This window comes from Poecilia reticulata, chromosome 2 (assembly GCF_904066995.2).
Source record: "Poecilia reticulata chromosome 2, P_reticulata-male-v2, whole genome shotgun sequence".
Taxonomy (NCBI): Eukaryota; Metazoa; Chordata; class Actinopteri; order Cyprinodontiformes; family Poeciliidae; genus Poecilia; species Poecilia reticulata.
Genome location: NC_088831.1, coordinates 30,882,927 through 30,903,697, shown reverse-complemented (window position 1 = coordinate 30,903,697; position 20,771 = coordinate 30,882,927). Strand labels below are relative to the sequence as shown.

At 36.7% G+C, this 20,771-nt stretch overlaps 1 protein-coding gene across 2 annotated transcripts; it reads left to right on the top strand.

Annotated features, from left to right (window-relative positions):
* Positions 1–2,504: 2,504 nt before the first annotated feature.
* Positions 2,505–12,510, top strand: evx2 (even-skipped homeobox 2). 2 transcript variants are annotated; one of them, XM_008398937.3, is made up of 3 exons: positions 2,505–8,355; positions 8,797–9,038; positions 9,503–12,510. In XM_008398937.3, exons 1-3 carry the CDS (start codon positions 7,962–7,964, stop codon positions 10,118–10,120), a joined length of 1,254 nt encoding a protein of 417 aa, XP_008397159.1. In that variant the 5' UTR covers positions 2,505–7,961; the 3' UTR covers positions 10,121–12,510. The 2 variants fall into 2 exon arrangements, with proteins under 2 accessions (XP_008397159.1, XP_017164235.1); XM_017308746.2 differs by having other exon boundaries at positions 2,509–3,165.
* The last annotated feature ends 8,261 nt before the right edge of the window (positions 12,511–20,771 follow it).

Here is a 20,771-nt window from a genome sequence, read left to right as displayed (position 1 = left end):
TGCTGCTCCCCTCGTTCAAGTTCTTTGCACTGAGAAACGTGTCGAGGCGTCCAGACTCCCAGCAGCGTACAGCTTAGTCAGAAGCACAACAAACGAAAAGAAAAAAAACAAAGAAACAGTCTTTTCATTTCGCCTAATATTAAGACCCAAATGTTAATAAGCAACGCGCTTTGGATGTGGAAAAAAAAAAAATCACCTTTATTGCGCTAAACCATCCTAAGCTTTATTGCGCATTAAAACAAAACTAGACTCGAGTGTTCATTATCAGGAGCAAACTGAATTATTTTTTTTATCATATTTGCAAAGTTAATTATGAAGCCGTGAGTTAATCATGCTCGAACAAATTAAATCTCGAAAGAAGAGCCATTAGGCACTAATTTAAAAAAAACAGATTATTTCCAGCTAAATATTGTCCGATCTGTCTGTTATTACAGTGAGGAGACGGAAGCGGGTTGAGACTCACTGCGGAGAGTGATTTCTCAAATAAGCAATTTAATTTTACTGAGTGGAAAATTAAACAGCTCGTTTGATGTAAAAACGCGGCTTGTTTATTATCGCCGGTGATAATAATCCGCTGTGATGCAGCTCCCACTTTAATATGGAGCTCACTGAGAACAACACGATCGCACGTTTTAAATTAGGAAACAGTGAACCACGAGGAAAAGTGGGGAATTAAATAAACGGAAGAGTCTTGGTTAAAGCTTCTGCTGCGGAAAGAGGCGCTGCTTCTGAATACATTTCTCGACAGCAGCCTGCATTTTTGCCAACCAGCAGGCCGTATAAGCAGTTTGTGCTAATATACATACAAACAGTTCTATTTTGTGTCTTTAGAGCCACTTATTGTTATTAGAAAACGAACACATTTATATAAGTGTGCGTGTGTTTATATATAAAACACATTTTTATAAATTAATAAACTTGCACGAGTTAATTGTATATAATCGACTTGTTTTTAATGATTTGATGGGATGTTAAAAATGCATTAATTTGATATGAACTGAAATTTGGACCAAGTCGACAGCAACATAATTTGCTATTTATGTTGCAAAACGTCCTGAAATGAAACAAAGCAACCAAGCGTCAAACAGAGCAACAAAAAAATAAATGAATAAAAAAATAAAAACACGCCATGATATTAAACAAATGTGTATTAGCGCTATTTAAACAAACTAAGCAAAAATTGAGACATGCAAACACCAAATGCACTTTTAAGAAATATTCCGCGACTCAGTAATATCTAGCATTATGTTTTTGAGAATGTGAGACAATATGAGAAAACTCTCCAAGGTTCCGGGAAAAATAAAAAGTAAATCTCCTGTAACCAATTTCTACGGTAAATAGTAAAATGCTTGAATCTACATAGAAATACTTATAATTTATTAAATTTTTTTTTTTTTAAAAAACAAGGTTGGCCTGAACAACTGACCCCCATTTTGCTGGTTGTGTTTTCTGCACTTGCAAGAAGCTGCCACTAGATGGCCCTCTCACTTAAGGAAAGAAAACAGTTGATCACGCGGCTCCTGTAACAAAGGGGGGCTGGGGGGGTTCGCGCTACCCTACTGACAGTTTTTAGTTTATAGAAACCTATGTGGATAGCAATCAGAGTAGTTAATGGCTAGACTCTTTTGTGGAAGACAAATGTACTAAACTACACCAACACTGACAATTAGACGGTTTGATAAGTAAAAATAATGTTCTTGTTGGTTAAGACGATATGACGTTTTAAGGTTTACACATTTTACCATGTTTCGACCCAATACTTATCCCTCCGTGTGGACCTATCCGGATCCTTTGAACCACTTTTTAATTTTTAATATTCAATATCTGTTACTTTGTTGATACTATTGGAGTCAGATTTCCTGCACATTAATGATTTGGATCAAGTCAAAATTAAATGCCAACTACACTGCTGATGAAAATGCTCCTTTCATGTCAGCCAAAGTTTCTACAGGAGTTTGTATTTTCAGTAATTGTATTTCCAGCCAATATCATATCATAATATTATAACATTTCCATGAGGTACTTGATATGAACTGAAATTTGGACCAAGACCTTTTAGTATAGCGAAGCGAGCTGCAAAAGGACTACTATTTTGAGAAACATGAATCTAAACCATCCCACAGTTGTACATTTAATGTCATTCCCTTGTTGGAAGGTGAACCACTCCATTCTCAAGTCTTTCCAAACTTCATATTTTTTTACCAAGATTTCCATGCATTTCATCCTTCTTCCCATCTGCTTTGATTCTCTTTTCCAAAAGCACACCAAACACAAAAATGCTCATATTTGACATTGCAATTTGTCCTTTCTCAAACTTTTGCCTTTTTGTCTCACTGACATGTTTCATATAGTTAAACAAATTTAAATACTAGACAGATTCCTTCCAAATAAAAATGGCAGTGTTTTAAATTTATGATTTAGCTTACTGAGCAAAAAAAGTAATCTAGGCCAACCTGATCATTTAAGAAAACATAACTGTATCCTAAATGTAATTACATTTGCCAATGTTTTTGGCTCCTCAGGGGGAGTTTTGGTCCAATTTTCTCTGCAGAATTGTTTTAATTTTATGACACTGGGATGTTTTAGAGCCTGTTTAGGTAAAACCACAGTAACTTAATTGGATGCAAGTCAAAGATTAAATTTGGCCATTCCAAAGTCTTCATTTTTTATTTTATTTTTTAAAACCTGCTCTCCAACCTTGTGTGCTCGAGTTGATGGTCGTGAATTAGTGTCCGGATCTTCTACAAGAGAACAGAAGAGTTCCATAAACTATGTTGAGTAATCCTGAATCAACAAAACAAGCCCAAACGATGACTTTACCACTATCATGTTGGTCAGCATTATGTATGTTTTTACAAAGTGTGTTCATTTACGGAACTCCAGATGTAATGGGAAACGCACCTTCCAAAAAGTTAAACTTTTGTCAAACCAGTCCACAGGATATTTTTCAAAGTCAGTCCTCAAGAGCTAGCATGTTTTAGCCTTTTCCTTGAGCCAACACACCAGATTCAAATTAGGTTGATTAGCAGGCCTCTTCAGAGGTTTGACATGTGTCAGACAAAGCTGGATCGTCTGAATCAGCTGTGTTGGAGCACAAACACATCTAAACCTGTCAGGACACTGACACTGGAGCTACATGGTAAAAGGTTGTTAAGGAGCGTCTTGGTAAGTGTGAGAAGAGTCTTTGTGTTCTTTGCTTCAACAGGGGTTTTGATCTTGTAACTCTCCCATGGAAGAGTTACATGCTTTTGCCCCATTTCTTTCTTGTTGCTGAATAATGAACATTGAACCTAATTGAGGCGAGTGAGACCTGTGAGTATTTAGATGTTGCTCTGAGATTTTTTTCTGACCTCCTGGATGAGTATGCAGTATGCACCAAAACTTTAGTGCACTTGCAGAGCAAGTTTGGTAGGCTGACCAGGAAGGTTCAACAATATTCCAAGTTTTTCCCATTTGTGGACAATAGCTCTTCCTGTTATTCACTGGAGTCAAAGTCTTTTGAATGACTGCTCAAACCTTTCCAGACTAATAGCACAGACTAACTAAATGTCTCATTACCACATGCTTGTTATATTCTAGCCTACTTCATTTAGTCAGACTGGTTCTATTTAAATCTGTTATTAATCTCACCTGGATTTTCTGGTGAACTTGAACTCGGCTTTTCAAATAAATGGTTTTTCACAATTGTTCTTTTGACTCAACAAAGCACTTTTGATACACAGGCCCAGGTTAGTTGGAATGGATTTGTTCATCAATATATTACATTGTAACTTAAAAACTACTGTTTGTTTTTATCTGGGTTGTCAGATATTCAAATTTACTTGATAATCTGGAACATTTGGGTGAGACAAGAACCGCAAAAACAGAGTAATTTGTAAAGGGGCATATACTTTTCCACAGTTTTGAGACCACTTCCAGACAGCAGCCCATATCAATAGATAAACAATTAAAGGTGGTAAAGAACTGGAAATTGGACAAACATTACCCAAATTTATCTTTTCACCACACAAAGTAGGAAAGGGAGATTAAAAGAAAAAAAAACTTCACTATTGGAACTGGAATTCCACTGAAGATCCTGAAAATGGGTGATATGGTTTTCTGCCCAGGGCAACACAACCACATAAAAGTATTTTGTGGTGCTTCCTTTTGTTGTGCAAAGGGAAAATATCTGATTTTGCATAACAGCTAAGAACGATTTAGATTTCAATGTAATTATGCGTCTCTAAAATGTCTAAAACATGAAGAACGGTAAGATGGGGAAACCAGGATTCTGGACCTTTGGAACAAATGGATTCTTATGGGGATATGTTGCAGTTCCTCCATTGACCACTGGAGAGAGACTGAGTCCAACAAAACTGGTCAGACTAAGTTCATTTTTCATCAGTCATTTCCAAAATCTTTTTCTGGCAAGTTTCTGAATGGATCATCAGCAGCCATGAAATATGCTAGTAATAAACCAACGGGATTCATTCTGACTTTCTGTTTTACTTGCGCAGAGAAAGTATATTTATGTGAAAAGTTGACATTCCTTTTTAAATCGGACATAATTGGTTTGCCAAGCCTTTCTTTCTTTTATGATAATAAAAGCTTTTGTTTGTTTTCAGTGAAACAACATGGATTTGGGTCATGGTCAAAAGAATTTTATTTCTATCTTCAGTGCAAATTTATTCTAAATGTGGTATTCAAATGTACAACCTCTTTGTAGTCCAATGATGCAGGTAACTAAGGATGAGGTTGATGTCATCCCTGTATAAGTTTATTGCTGTTACGATATTCCAATTGAAAATATAACTTTTTTCCTACATGTACTTCCTACTGTTGATGGTACAACATAAATTAAATTTAGAGCCATTTCACATCCAGAGTTCTGTTTTTGCTTTCTTTTCGCATCCGTTTAAAGAGACGGTTTAAACGGAACCTTTTAAACATGAGGAAGGTTAAAAGGCTCTTCTTTGTCATGATAAAGAACAGTATTTATCCATGTTCAATTGTTCCCATAATCTTTATTATAAGAGGAAGAACTAAGCTGTACCTCAGCAACAGAATTTTACTTTTTAAAGAAAATTGTGATCCGCTAAGTGCAATCATTGTAAACACACTCACTATAAAAACTTGAATCTATTGCCCTAGAACTAATAAATGGAGATAATGTGTCTGAACTGCAAAATTGTTCTTCAATTTCTCTGGGAACTATAGTTCCCTATACAGTGCCAAGAGTTTGATAATGATAAAAAATAACATTTTACCTTCTTTTGAAAGGGTTTGGAACTCTGACCATTTTTGTGTCTTGCTTTGTTTGGTTTGCCTTTAGTGCAAACATTTGTGTGTCTATGACATCTGATTCATTGAGCAAATAATCTAATTATGTTAGATGTAAATCACCAGAACTTTAACAGAGCAAAAAAATGGAGCCCTTTAGCAGAATTTAAGCTTTGCTTCCTATTTGTCACAGAATTAAACACCCCATGCGAGTTTGATGTGAAACAAAGGGCCTCACACCTGCCAATGATTGAGGATCTGCAATGAAGTGGACCTGTTTTTATTCCAAACTCACTGAACGCCTTGTTTGTGGCTCTATTAGTTATTTAAAATAGCAGGATATTAAATGAAAATGTGTAAAAAAAGAAATGGGTCACCACTAGTCTTTTGGTCCATATGTGTTAATCCAAAACATATGGATCACTTCCAAACACAAACTTTTCACCAGTCAATTCATTTTACCATGGTCATCTTTGTACCGTAGAGACATGCACTGAACTGAGAAGAACGTGGCATAAGAGAGGATCCAAGACTGCAAACTTGTGAAAAGTTACAAGAGACAAATAGGGGGCATACAAAGAATTAACAGCTGTGGCGACAATAAGTGAGGTGCATTCACTGTCACATAAAATATAAATTACATATTAGTGAATATTGCTTTTTTTTCTCTGTCCTTTCCAGTATAAGATTATGCACACACTGTACCTCCCAGATAAATCACTGACTTTCTATTTATGCTGTTCATGATCTATTTACTTAACATACCAGAGAAGAGGGTAAGTTTTATGTTCTGCTCACAATCACAGAAAACAATCTATAACTCGCTAATCAATTCACAAGTGCAAATGAAATATTTTCTAAGGTCAGACACAAACAGCAGAAATTAATGAATTATTTTGTCTTTGTTATCATGCCTTTCAAACTATGGTGATTTTAAGTGACATACAGGTGATGCCTTTGTCAATTTGCTTTTCGTGAACAATTCCTGCTGGGTGTCCCAGACAATGCAAGGGACCCACAGCAGTTGCAATATTTACTTTTGCCTCCCACCGGCCCTGCACAAACATATTTGTGTGTTATTTCATCTATGTTTCGAGATGAAACGATAAAAAAAAAACTATATAAATATGTCTGTCAAAGCTTAACTTACATAAGTTAGATATGTTGATATTGAGGCACGTTTATAATTCAAAATCCAGTCTGAGTTGTAGACTGTTTTTCTTTTGCAACTGCTTCATCAAAATAACTACAGACATTGGCATGCAAAACAATTCCTGCGAATATTCCGAATAAAGGTCAGGAAAGACACAAGTCAGGACATATAATGAACCGCTTCTGATGTCAAAGCCAGTAGTTGATACTAAAAACCTGTAGGGGGCGCCAGAGGACGCGCAGAGGAAACTGAAGGCGTCTTCATATTCCTTTCAAATTGTGAAACAATGCGTCGATGCATGGGTATTGATATTTTTTTTATTACATGAAGAATGTTAAACAAACGAAACTACAATTATAGTAAACAACTACTGAAAGCTTAGAAACTTGTTCAGGATCAGAAGAAATCATTAAATTCATTCAAAACTTAAGGCAAAAAAACCACAATAAAATTAAAGTTGTTGAATTCGATTTAAATGCAAGAATAAAAGACCAATTAAAACAGGAATCCGTCAACGAAACGAACTTTTTTATTATTATTTAACAGTGTGTCATTAAATGATTGTCTGACACGTTCAGGCTTTTTTAAAATATCATTTACGTTTTTATCCTAGATATATTTTTGGGCTATTGTCGGGGGATCCATAAAAACCTGCATTTTGTCTTCCTGAAGCTGCGTCTGTAAAGCATAATAACTCATAGTTGTAAGCTTTATAGGTGGAAAAATGTGACATATTTCAACAAAAGACAAAAAAGAAAAAATTGTTTTATCAATAGGTGGGGGGAAAAAAATCATTGTTTTTCCTTTAATCTTGGAACTGAAATGCACATATCAAAGGGAGTTGCAAAAATAATAATAAAAAAAAGTAATAAGCGGGATAAATAAAAGAACAAGGATTAGAGAGGGGGAGGGCGAAAAGAGAGGAGGCAAACAATAGAGAATCAAAGCATAATAATATCCCTAAATGAAGAGGGAAATGCTGCTCCGCTCATTTTATTAATCAGACTGTCAATTCCCCCCCAAGAGGCCAAACCCAAGAGCGATCTGAAACAGACTCGGAGATCAAACCAGGGACGCGCACCTCGCTCCTCACTCCTCTCTTCCCTCTCCACTTGGATATTATTCGTCTGACCGAAGGCCGCCTCCATCATCAAGTGACAGCCCTCTCCTATTTATTTGCTTATAAACCTGTTACAATAAATGATCATTGGAGCAGCGTCAGCCCAGCATTTTAACAACGGACATCGAGCACTTTTTTGATGAATGACTTTTTTTCTTCTTCTTCTTCTTCTCCCCTCCCGCTGCTGCATGTGAGGAAGGATGCGCGCCTGCGGCTCGGTTGCATTCAGATTCTTACAATTTTTTGCGTCTTGCTTATAAAACGGTTGATCCAGACACGGTAAAGCAGAGTTCCACGCGGATTTAGCTCTGACACAACTCATTTGTGCGCCAGCCCCATCCCTGGACAAGTGTTGTGTCTTAGTGCCTTTTCCTCCCCTTTCTTTTTCTTTTCTTTTTTTTTTTTTTTTTTTTTTTTTGGCACGGCTTAATGATGGAGAGGATAAGAAAAGAGATGATATTGATGGAGAGGGGTCTGCACAGTCCTGTTGCGGGGAAGAGGCTCGGGGACGCGCCGGGAAATTCAGTTCTGGAGGCCCTGGAAAACTCCCAACACGGTGGACGACTCAGTCCGAGAATAACCTCGGCTTCCCTTCATGGGAATCTCGGGGACATCCCGACGAAAGGCAAATTTGAAATAGAAAGTCTTTTCGGGACGCACCACGGCAGCGAGAACGCCTCTTCTGCGGAGATTTCATCGTCGGAGAGCAGAAAGAAAATGAGTCTTTACTCCGAAGTTTCTCAAGAATCAGACATAAATAGTGATGTGGAGGTGGGATGCCCTGCGCATCGCTCGCCGAGCCAGCACAAGGAAAACAACAAGGGTGAGATTTTGTGTTGCCTGCATTCCGCCCTTTAATTTATATATATATATATACATATATATATATATATAGCCTATATGTTTTGTTTTTTTTCCGGAGGAGTTATTTACAAAAATTAAAATCACACAATTGAAAATATGTTTTGTTTCCATAATTCTACATTTAAATTTCTTCCAATTCCAGCAAAAATAGTACAATAAATTTTCAGACCTTTTATTTTTCTGTCTTTTTCTCTTTTTTTTTTTTGAGCATGCTCTCTCTTGCGTGTGCACCATAAACTGGTACAATAAGGAAAAATAAAATGATCAAACAATATGCAGTTGTGGGCCCACACATATGCACAAGAGTCCATTTTTTTCCTTGTTGCTTTTATTAGTGAGCTCATAATAATAGTAATAATAATAAAAGCATAGGCCTATAATTCTTCTTTTTCTTTTTCAGTTTTTTCTGACAGTAATTCAGCGTCCTCCAACACGAGCTCGAACTCCCTCACGAACATGAACGGAAACTCGGCGGGAGGATCCAACAATTCCAACACCGACCAGGTCAGGAGGTATCGGACTGCTTTCACCCGGGAACAGATCGGGAGACTGGAAAAGGAGTTTTATCGGGAAAACTACGTTTCCAGACCGAGGAGGTGCGAATTAGCCGCAGCGCTGAATCTGCCCGAAACGACAATTAAGGTGAGGCTGCAAAAGATGATGCTCAATGGGCATAAAAATAACTGGTAGCTGTGTAAACATCTGAAACAGATCTTACAAGTTAACAATTTTACGCAAATCTTTTAATAATTACTGTAAGTCTTTTGAGGATTTGTTTTAGTACGTGCACGCGAAATTATCATCATTATTACTATTATTTATTTTATTCATTTTTTTGCATTTAGGGATTTTTTTTATATATAAATCAACTGCACAAACAAAACGAATTTGTTCATAGTAAGTGCTGCATCTTATCTAAATCCCACTTTTATTGCTATTTCATAAAAACGGGAGCGTTTCTAATAAATATTTATCGTCAGAGCAGGGATGTGTGTGTGTGTCCCTCCTGCTGCACACGCTCAAGCACACACTTCCCTTTTCTAAATGTGATGCTTGAAAGCAACACGGCAGCTTCAACATGGGCCTTGTTCTGACTCTGTGCGCAGGTGTGGTTCCAGAACAGGCGGATGAAGGATAAGAGGCAGCGCTTGGCCATGTCCTGGCCCCATCCTGCAGACCCCAGCTTCTACACTTACATGATGACGCATGCGGCCGCCACAGGAAGTCTACCATACCCCTTCCACTCGCACATGCCTCTGCACTACTACCCGCACGTCGGCGTCACGGCGGCAGCAGCGGCCGCCGCGGCCACCGGAGCCGCCTCTTCACCCTTCGCCACGTCCATCCGGCCTCTTGATACCTTCCGCGCCCTCTCCCATCCATATTCGCGGCCAGAGCTCCTGTGCAGCTTCAGACACCCGGGACTGTACCAGTCGCCCGCGGGCCTAAACAGCTCGGCTGCGGCCTCCGCGGCGGCGGCTGCGGCTGCGGCGGCGGCTGCGGTTAGCGCTCCGTCCGCCTCCGGGCCCTGTTCGTGCTTGAGCTGCCACAGCAGCAGCCAGGCCGCTAGCGCGCTGGGCTCCAGGAGCGCCGGCGCTGACTTTACCTGCACGGCTTCCACGCAGAGATCAGAGAGCAGCTTTCTGCCGTATTCCGCCGCTGTTCTCAGCAAGACCTCAGTCCCATCACCTGATCAGCGAGAGGAGAGCTCACTTAACAGATAACTGGTCACCCTTGCCTCTGTTTTTAAAGACACGTGTGCGTCAAGCGTTGTAAACAGACACATTGTTTAAGTATTATTTCTAAAAAAACAACAACAGCAAGAGTGGACATCAAACATTGCTATTCATATAGCCAACAGTTTTCAAAAGACGTGCCCCTGTCATGCGAGTAGACCAGTTTTTCTTGGCTGGTTATTTCGTCCTTCTACCATTTTTCTTTTTTTCACTTTTGCTGTTTTGGTTGTTTCGTGCCCAACATTTTTATCTTCCACGGGATGTTTCGTGTTGACCCCGATTCCATTCCTTCCTGCTTTGAGAAGAGATGATTTAAAGGGGGTTTTCTTCAGTCTGCTCCTATGTATTTGTAAGGGAATGTGTTATGATTCAGTTTAAAAATATCTGCCAGCAGGAGGTCGTTCAGAGATATTTCGGTTTGATCCGAGTCAAAATCTGCAATATTGGTTCAGATACAGATCAAAATCAGTGACATTAAAGGGTTCCAAGAAATATATTTAAAAAAATAATATAACATGTTGAAAAATGTATTCCCATTACCTCCATTTTGCTTATTTCACTTCAACGACTGCATATGAGTTTAGTTTTGTTCGTAGTTAAATATTTTTTATTAGGGGAGATAAAAATGATAACGATTCTCAAATTTCCCGTATTCTTTAATTCAGTGTTAGATTATTAGCTAAAGACGTCCTATTAACACCCTGTTGGAACATAAAACCCATTTAGATTCGTTTCTATCCCCTTTTAAAGACCAGATTATTCTTAGAAAATCTGAAAGAGTATCTGATGAAATCCAAACAATTCGACGCAACCTTCTGCACTGACTTAACGACATATGACCACATCTCCTTAAAGTAGAACAAAGAAAATAGCTTTAAATAATTGGCTGTTAAAGCGACAGAAAACTTCCATCTGCTGGCTTACAAATTGATGTGCTCACTAAAGGAGAGTCCCTTGAGACAATACTGTTTCGTAGCCTCCCATCACCCTCCCAAAAAAAAAGTTGCATACAAAACGAACAAAATGAGAAAAGTATTGAATGACGAAATTACTATTACTCGGACTGGATTACATATGCATTGGAGTCATAGTCAATGGAAATATGAGGGAGGTAAAATCTTACATATCTCTATGAATTACACAAGAATTAAAACATCCATAATTCTTCCCAGAAACACCCACCTGGAGAAATTAGCTAAAATGCAGCAACTCGTTTAACATTTTTATTTTTCACAAAAATGGAAGCAAATAAATAAATAAATAAACGGTAATAAGTGATGTAAGGGGCGAACTGACTCAGTTCAATAAAACCTTATCCACAGAAATGAACTGATTTGCAAATGGAAGGGAACCCGATTGACTTGTCTGGGTACGAAATGGACGTAGGAACTGGCAAAGTGACGAATTGTCTTATTACAAACAAAAACAACCCCCCTCTGTTTAATCACTTTACATCGGCTTTTTCAATCAGGGTGCCATTTCATACTAATGGACTCCTACATTTCTAAGGTTTGAAAATCAAACTTTTACCTGACTTTTTACGTCAGCTTCAAAGTACATTCCGTCAAACTTTAAAAAGCAGAAGGCGTTTTTATTATTATGTTTAGCTTGGTCCATCTTTCTTCACTAAGGCCTCTAGCAGACTGATATTTTGGCAGCAATATAGCTTCTCCAACACCCAGTCTCTGCTCTGTAGGGACGTCCCTAATCAGCTAGAAGGTGCATATAATTTCACATCGCGACTTCCGTGTCAATTTTTATGTTAATAACGAGAGGATCATGACAAAAATTGCCAATCATCGCACCTAGATGGAGCTCCTTTGAATACACGGCCGCAAGAAAAGTTCGTCGTTTTGAGACCCGCTGTCAAGTGCTAACAACCCGCGGAGGGAAGTCATTAGACATACAAAAGAGCTGGAACAAAGCGACACTCCTGGCACCCTGTACGAGGAGACCGGCTGACACATGGAGGCTTTAAAATGTTTCAGATAAAGCAGCTTTCCAAGAGCTCCTTGAATAATCTGCTGCTCCAACCAAGGGGGGTGGGGGGGGTGGGGGGGTGAACTGGATTTACACAGCAGGACCTGCTTTATTTACATTACCGAACCTCATTACATCAGTCCAGTATATATATAATTCCTATAGGACCTGTTCTGCACACACAGTGATGGGACTGGACTCCGATCAGATGGCCCCACAATGTTTCACAACGTGTCTGCACCTGTAAAAAAAAAAAAAAAAAAAAGAGCAGTAAGAATTTTTAAAAATGTGCATTTTAGTTGTTCCTGTTGGGACATCAACAATATGTTAATTCTAAAACATGTGAATTGTTTTAAAAAAATAAAAAAAAGAGAGAAAAAAATGGCAAATATTCCTACTGATAGCTGAGAACTGGACTATTGATCTGAAGAAAGAAAAACACAATTAAATGTAAATGGTAGGCAATTTTCCAAACACTTTTCCTTTATATATATATATATATATATAATTTATTTTGTGTGACCTGATGAATGTTTTTTTTTTAATGTTTAAACACTGGAAGGAGCTGCCTATTGGTCTGTAAATTCAACAGTAGTCCAAATTCCTGAGCGAAATTAACAATTAATATTAAAATGGAGAACATTTCTTCACGGCCCTCTAAAAAGTTTTTTTTTTTTTTTTTTGAAGTATTAGTCTTTTTCTTTTTGGGTCTATGTTAAACTCTGTATTTAAAATATCAATGACTGTATCAATTAAAATATTTTAACTTGGAAAAAAAATGTGCAATATGAAATGTAAATCCTGTTATTTATTGATCGTGTTTGTTCTTGAAAAATAAATAAAAGAAAATCTTTACATAGATTTGTTTGTTATTGCAAAATAAATGAAAGGTCAAGATTAATTTTAAATCACAATTATCAATTTACTTGCTACATTTTAGAAGGAAAATGTATATCTCGTATTTAACTTCTTTGACGATAGGCTTATTTGGAGAGTGGTAAATCAAAAGAAATCCTCGAACATTAATTAAAAATACGCAGAAAGCTACAGGGAATATGAGGCCTGCCATCACGGGTCATTCCGGCCCTATAATTTACCATTATTTTTACATTACCTCTAAATGATACAAGCTGATATTGTCGTTAATTGCACTTGGTTTAAAAATATAGCCAACACCATGAGTTGTCCCCGGGGGACTTTAAGATAAGTTGCTTTTTTGAACGTCCCCTTAAAAAGAAATGGGATTAGGGGCTGTGATATATCACCAGGTTTGCTTGCTCTTTACTAAACAGAGGGCTGGAACGAGATAGATGGGGGTTGCAAAGGGGAAAAAGACAGAGGCCAGAAAAACACTGCCCACTATAACATGATGAGTTTTGTATCCAATGTGCGCGACAGTAAGAGAGAGAAGAAGAAGAAAAAAAAAACAACATGATAATGTAGAAGACTGTCTGTCACCCTTACTGAATGGTTTTTGACAAGAAAATAAATCTTTGGCTTGTTTAATATATTTTATATTTTCTTTATTTTGGTGCTAATAGAAAAACCAAATTAAACGTCCAGCAGCGAGATAGAAATGCAAAGATCGATGATCCTGCCCCTTACTGTCCACTCACCCCTCCCCTGCCCCCACCCCCAACGTTTAATTGACTGTATTTTCAGGGTAATTGAACTGCTTGTGGTAAATTGGTGGATTTTATAGAAACGACATGAAAACTGCATTTACTGACATTCATCGCATCTTTGACATTGATTATCTGATCAGCGCCGTGTCATGCCAACCTCCAATTCTTCATTACACACTGTTTATGAGCTGTTACAGAACAACTCGCTTGTTCCAGAGTGATTGATTGCCTTATTAACGCGTGTTCTTGTAAGTGTGACCGGACTGATTACGATGCATATGTTTAGAATAATGTTTCATTTAGCTGACTGCGAGTAATGCAGGGTGACAGCTGCTGCAGGGAGGACAAAAAAAAAAAAAAAAAAAAAAAGCTAAACTACAGGGAGCAAGCGGGGCCAAAATGCGTTTAAGGTGGAACTGGAAGACAGCACAGAGCACACATGCACGGTCAAATCGCTCAACAGAGGAGGGACTGGCTGCTTACTGGGCATGGGAAAAGTACATTATTATTTATTATGCAGTATCCTGGATATTTCAGAGTAAAAATACTCCACTATAACAAAAAGTATAGTGTTCTCACGAAGTATTCAACCGATCACAGTGTGTGTTTTTGCTCTTTGTTCTTTTTACATCTTGTGCAGTTACACCCAAATAAGTCAATGTATTTTAATGAGACTTTATGTGGACCAACACACAGTAGCAGATCATAAGTAGGAGGAAAATATACATTTTTCTTGCCAAAAACCCAAATACGTAGTTTTTTTCAAAATAGCTCAAGATCAGTCAAACTGTGAAAATCAAATTTTAAGCCTTGTCACCGATTCTAAATTGAATTTATGTTGGGATACTAACTGGTCCATTCTAGCACGTGAATATGCAACGATCTGAACCGTTTCATAGTCGTATGTTTAGGGTTCTTGAAGGAGAACCTCTGCCACAGTTTAAACTCTCCTGCAAACTTCACTGGATTTATTTATTTTTTTATTTTTTTGGACTGCCCTGAATTTAGCTCCAACAATCTTCACATCAGTTTTCATGTTCCTGTTAAAGACAAGAGTCCCACATCATGATGCAGCCACCACCATGTTTCAGAGAGGTCACTGTGTTTTCAGCAGATGTGCAGAGTTAGTCGTCCAACCACATAGCATTTTGTGCAACTGCCAAAAAGTTTCAGTTTCTTCTTAAGTGACGAGAAAATCTCTTCCCCATGTTTGACTGTCCCATGGCTTCAGGTAAACTTGAAACCACACTTTTTAGGGATTTCCTAGGAAATGGTCTTTTTGTTACTCCAGATTTGTGGAGTTCATATCACAGTTGTTCTGTCGACAGATACTTCCACCTGAGCTTTGGATATCTACAGCTCCTCCAGAGTTAAACACCTCTTAACCTGAGACCTTTTAGGTTTACACTTGTACCACACTCTTTTCATTTGCAGATGTGATCAAAACATTCTGCTTCAAACATCTTCACAACTAATATCCCTAAACTGTTTAGTGTGTTCCTTTATTTTTATATAGCGATTTAGCTACACAGATTTGGATTTTATTTACTGCATGTCTTGGTGATTTCTAAAGGCTTGTCACACTGGATTTTATTTAGGGGTATCAGAGTTAAAAGGTGGTACAAATGCAAGTCACACCTATTATTAATTTAAAAAAAAAAAGCTTTTGAAAATCTTAGGATTTTTCTTCCATTTCATAATTATGCACTAGTTTGCTTTGACCTGTTGAAAAAAATGCACTAAAATTTGTAGTTGCAGTGATTAAATGATTAAAATTGTGATGGCTTATCTGGTGCAAATTAATTTGCGCAGCAATGTAATTACATGATTATTCCATTGCAATTTATACATAAAAACATAATTGTAGTTGTAGAATGCTCTGCTTTTGTGTTGTGCACTATGGACTATATGCAGCCTGCAAAGATCCATGCCACTATTATGCATCTAAAGCAGCCTCTGCTCTGTTTGTCTCAAATCATTGCCTCTGTTCAAATGTTACTTTCATATATTACATGACATTAATTCAACTATAGCTCATTAAGACAGAATGAAATGGTTAAATTAACTTATCAGCTCATAATGATGATGAATGAGGTATTAATTCAGATACAAGCTGGGCAATTTGCAATTTTGTAGCGTTTTGATGGTTTTGAAATAACATTTATTACAGCAGGTCATTCCCTCAATCAATTATGCTGCGCATATGAGCCGGTGGTATGGAAAATGCCTTTTTCATGCATATGTATTGAAACATGTTCTCAATTATTTTGGAAATTGCCATTTATTGGTTTATGAGTTTTTACTTCAATGGCTCATTCAACCTGGATTTATTTAAGGTGGTAATATAAATTGGAGCTTTACTTTCAGTCTATCAAAAATATCTTACAACTCCACATTTTTAATAATAAACTTTTTTTTTTTAAAGGCAAATAACTAAAGTGTTATCTAAATAATTCAGGAACTCAATGCCATATTAATTTATTTTCCTACATAAGAAATTCCTTGTTTAAATGCTAATTTCTTTTAATGAAGATTGGGATCCAAGCAGACTAAAAGTAAGCTGTTAAAGGTTTAAGATACCATAACAACACTCATAATACAAACACAAGTTAAAAAAAAAGAGAGAACTAATCTAAAAACATTTTTTAAACCTGATTTTGCTCAAAATTTACTAAATTTGGCATTTGATGGGATTAGCTACAAATCTGCTATTATGAAGTTATAAAATAATGTGTTACCATTTTCATACATTGTGAGCCATAAACAAAATAGAAAATAAGCTGTTTCCATTTCTGGTCATTATAAAAATATTACAAGAATATGTGAAAATGTTATTTCTGGAAGACCCTCAATGTCATAAGTTTTATAATAAGTAAAAACTGAAATGATCTGGTGTGACTAAAATCCAGTATGTCCTGATTGAATTAAATTTGCAAAACAGGAATCAGCTAGATATTTTAAAAAAAGAAAATATATACTTAGAAATTAGCTAAAAGAAAGCAGAAGGACTTTGAAATCAGCATCTGATAAATGTGAATTTATACAATTAAGAAATTGCTTAAAAGAAAACTTCAAAAGAAAATTTAGACATACTATCAATGAATGCAAAAATACACTTCCAAAAATAATAATTAAAAAAACAAATTTAAGCAAGTTAAAAGTTTGTCCAACATTTTTCTTCAGCCAATAAGCCCCGATCACTATGATGATTTGATTCATTTTTGCAACTAATGTTGACGTTTTTTTCTCCTACAATATTTTTTTTTTACTGAACTTAACAAAAATGTATATAAAAAAACAACTAACACTTGGGCGTTGACATGAAGAAGTTATACCTGACTATTGGTCAAATGATGCTAGTTGGACATAGCAGAAGTAAAAATGTCCCAAAATAACGTCAACTCGTTTTATTCAATCACTTCATTGTCTTGATTGCATCCAGTTCTGTCATTTTTTTCATTGCTGCTGGATTGTAAAATTAAAATGCTGCATGTCATAATTCACAGTATGCATTCCGAAGTGTTCAGGGTCATCTAAGTGACCTTAAGATGCCTCCAATCTACTGGTTTTCTTCCAGCCAGACATTGTGCTCCATTCTGGTCTTGTATGTCCAAAGAACATTGCTCCAGTAGTGCAAATGTTCTTGGATGCAACTTTGCAAACCTACAATAAGCCTCAACACCATCTTCTTTTTATACATATGCATATAAGTTCATCAGATCTAATCTTTTCCACATATTTACTTGAGACTTTTCAAAATGTTTTTTTTTAAGGCTATTGAGCTGATCTGCGTGTTTTCAAGTCCTCAATGTTCTAATAAGAATAGAAGGACAAAAGATTGAGACTGGCTCACTGAAGAAAATCACAAAAGTCACAGTTTAATCCATCAATCCTCTGCATCTATTATCCTGGAAAGTCCTCCAAACAAACCAACCTTCAGTATGCTAACTGAAGCCCACGGTTTCTAACTTGTTGCTTTTTTATTATTTGTCAAGCATTACACAGTAAATCATCAATCTTGTAACAACTGGGGGTCTTGAAAGTTATACATTTAATCCTTTTTCACACTAGAACAACTGCCAATTGTTTGGGAGAAAAAAACCTCAAAACATTTGCTCAAATCACTGGGCACCATTATAATATCCTCTAAAGTCATTGCTGATGTTATTTCTTCAAGGCAATGAAATCATGACACTTCCTAAAATGTATTTTCTTAGATGGGGCCACAGTTTCCAATGGTAACAAATCACATAGATTTAATTAGCAAACCCTGCAGCCTTACCTTGTGATGTCTGCTTATAACATAAAAATGGGATTTGTCTTTTGTTTATGCTTTTCCTAATAGATTGTTTACCACTGTCCTCAATTATGTTGCAAGAAAGATTTAAATTGTACAAATTTACAAATGATTTAAACTTTTTTTTTTTTCATTTATTCTGTGACAGATTTGTTATTTTATTTTTTTGGGGGGGGGGTCGGGGCTCTTCACATTATGTAACATGACATTTTCATACATGTACATGATAAGGTTTAAAAATCCACTGTGTCTTGTTGATGGTAGAAAACAGGTTAAACATGCAAACAGCACACTGATGAGTTAGAATGAGAAACCCAAATAACATTCTTCTAAGAAGTTTGGTTGGTTTTTTATTAGTTGTAATAAAAAACCAACCAACCAGTTCTTGTATTTGATCCAATACAAGAACTGGATCAAACCAGTTCTTGTATTCATTCCTTGATCAGATCTTTGAAATACCATGATTATCATCAGGTTTTGGTGAGTAACCACAATGCACTAACTGGACAAACATCATACAAAACAGCATAGTCACATTTTGTTGGGACCAATTTAATCACATCACTGAAGATAATTTAGCACTTGTCTTTCCTATGACAACATTACATAAAAACCATCTAACAGGCTGGCTTGGTTTGTGTTCACAAACATCCTGTTAGTTGTTCATACATCTTATTTGTTACTGGTCTCACTCACTAACCACTGAAGAGTGTTTTTAACTCTAAACCTTTTCAGTCCTTACAAGTGTGCCTGGTCGAATAGGATACCCGACTATCTTTTTAGCTAAACACATTCCTGGACTGCCTCACTAATGGGGATGTGTTTATTTACAGTTTTCTCTACAAACAATGTGCCTCTAACACTTGTGAAAATTAAATCAATGAAAAACTTCAATGCACCATCTGGTGCTTTTTAGCTGCACAGCTAAAAAGGCATAACATGGCTTTAAAAATGATAATGTTGGGTTGTTGATCTGTTACTTCACCAAAAGGCCGATTTATCTCCACATCTGCTGGATAATAGCTGCATCCTTTTTTTTTATAGCTACCAAGGGTCAGTCTACAATAAATGTTAATAAGTTTGGTGTTTCCCCCAATTTTTCTTCTAACACCATCATAAGGCTAACCGAGTAAAGTGTCACACCAATTCTGAACAGAATGTCATTAAATCTGACACAGACGCTGAAATAATCTTGATAGTCCAGGTTGTAAACCAGCTGAAAGAAGAATTATCTAAAATAAACTGAACCAGATAACATTGTCTAAATTAGTAGTTTAAGTTACCATTAAAATACAATCAAATATTGCACCATAATTTCTCACTCTTAGCGAACCCTAGTAAATATGTGTACAAAGGATGAATAAATTCATCCTTTATTGCAGCTGCATAATCTCACAAAAAGATCTCCTATTGAAAAATCCACCTTTTAGTTTTTGTACGATTTGCCAGTGGGGTGGAAAACCCATTTATTTATTTATTTATTTATTTATTTATTTATTTATTTATTTATTTATTTATTTATCTCAATACCTGGAACTCTATGTGATGTTGTAGTCACAGCTGGGCAGCCAGTGAGTCTGAAAAGTAACATGACATATGTGATACAATGCACCAAGCATAAAACATGTGCACCTTGTCGTCGGACCGCAGTTTTGTTTTCAGTATTGTCAATTCCTTAAAGCTTTAATTTGTCGCTGTTGTGAGTTTTTACGAATTAAAGAATCAATTGTTGTACGCCAGTTGCTTTTGTGACACAACCGACTCCACATCTAGCTAATAAGTGAATGGCAGTCTTCTGACATTTTCAGCCCCCCTTAGCATGCTTAGAACCCCAGCAAAGTCGGTATTGAAAAGGGGGCTTTTACCACGCAATCGTTACTCATAGGTATAAGTGGATAAGGGCTTAGTAAAATCAGACTAAGATTGAGTTTCACCGGAGCGCTCAGGTGTGCTTGACATAAAACAAAGAATGAAATAGAAAAGTACCTCACGTTGGCTGTTAAGCAAGATAGAGGACCTATTATTTTATGGACTATTTCTTTTCCAAAGGGTGTTATTAGAGTAGCATCAATTAATTCTTTGAAATACGAGGAGATTGAAAAAAAAACATTGTCTTTCAGCTTTAAGGTTTTGCCATATGATCCAAACCATAAAGGTCAATTTAACAAAGAAATGGTTCACCACACATACAAAATAAGTTTTTGTGTGTGAGCATTTTGGCCCACAGGCCTAAATGGTAAACTGAATAAAGTGGACTAAAATAATTAGATGGATTTTGCAAAGAGGATTTCTCAAAGATCTTCCTCTTCATGCTCAAACCTCAGTCAACCACTAACAGGTTGTCCTGTTGGCAAAAAGAGATTATGCAAAACATTACATACTCAGATTAAAAAGGCTTTTTTGTGTGTATGTGTGTGTGTGTGTGTGTGTGTGTGTGTGTGTGTGTGTGTGTACGCGTGTGTTTGTGTGTAACAGATCCACTTGGTTTCTGCAATAACCAAATGGATCTGTTAGAATTAAGGATGGTGTGGGTTAGAAAAGAGAATTGGTATTCCCACATTTCTTGCCTACTACTGGGCTTCAGTAATAAAGCCATTCATTTTCTGAGTTTTGGAATTAAAGGGTTAAAATATCACATGTATCACTGCACAAGATAAAAAAAACCATCAGTATTATAAATTCAATTTCTAAAAAAAAGTCTGATTATAATGAGACTATAGTTTGTCCATAGTGTTGC

Coding starts and splice junctions, on each gene's coding strand:
- evx2 (XM_008398937.3), top strand. CDS start 7,962: ATGATGGAGAGGATAAGAAAAGAGATGATATTGATGGAGAGGGGTCTG. Junction 8,356..8,796: donor GCACAAGGAAAACAACAAGG/GTGAGATTTTGT, acceptor TTTCTTTTTCAG/TTTTTTCTGACAGTAATTCA. Junction 9,039..9,502: donor TGCCCGAAACGACAATTAAG/GTGAGGCTGCAA, acceptor CTCTGTGCGCAG/GTGTGGTTCCAGAACAGGCG.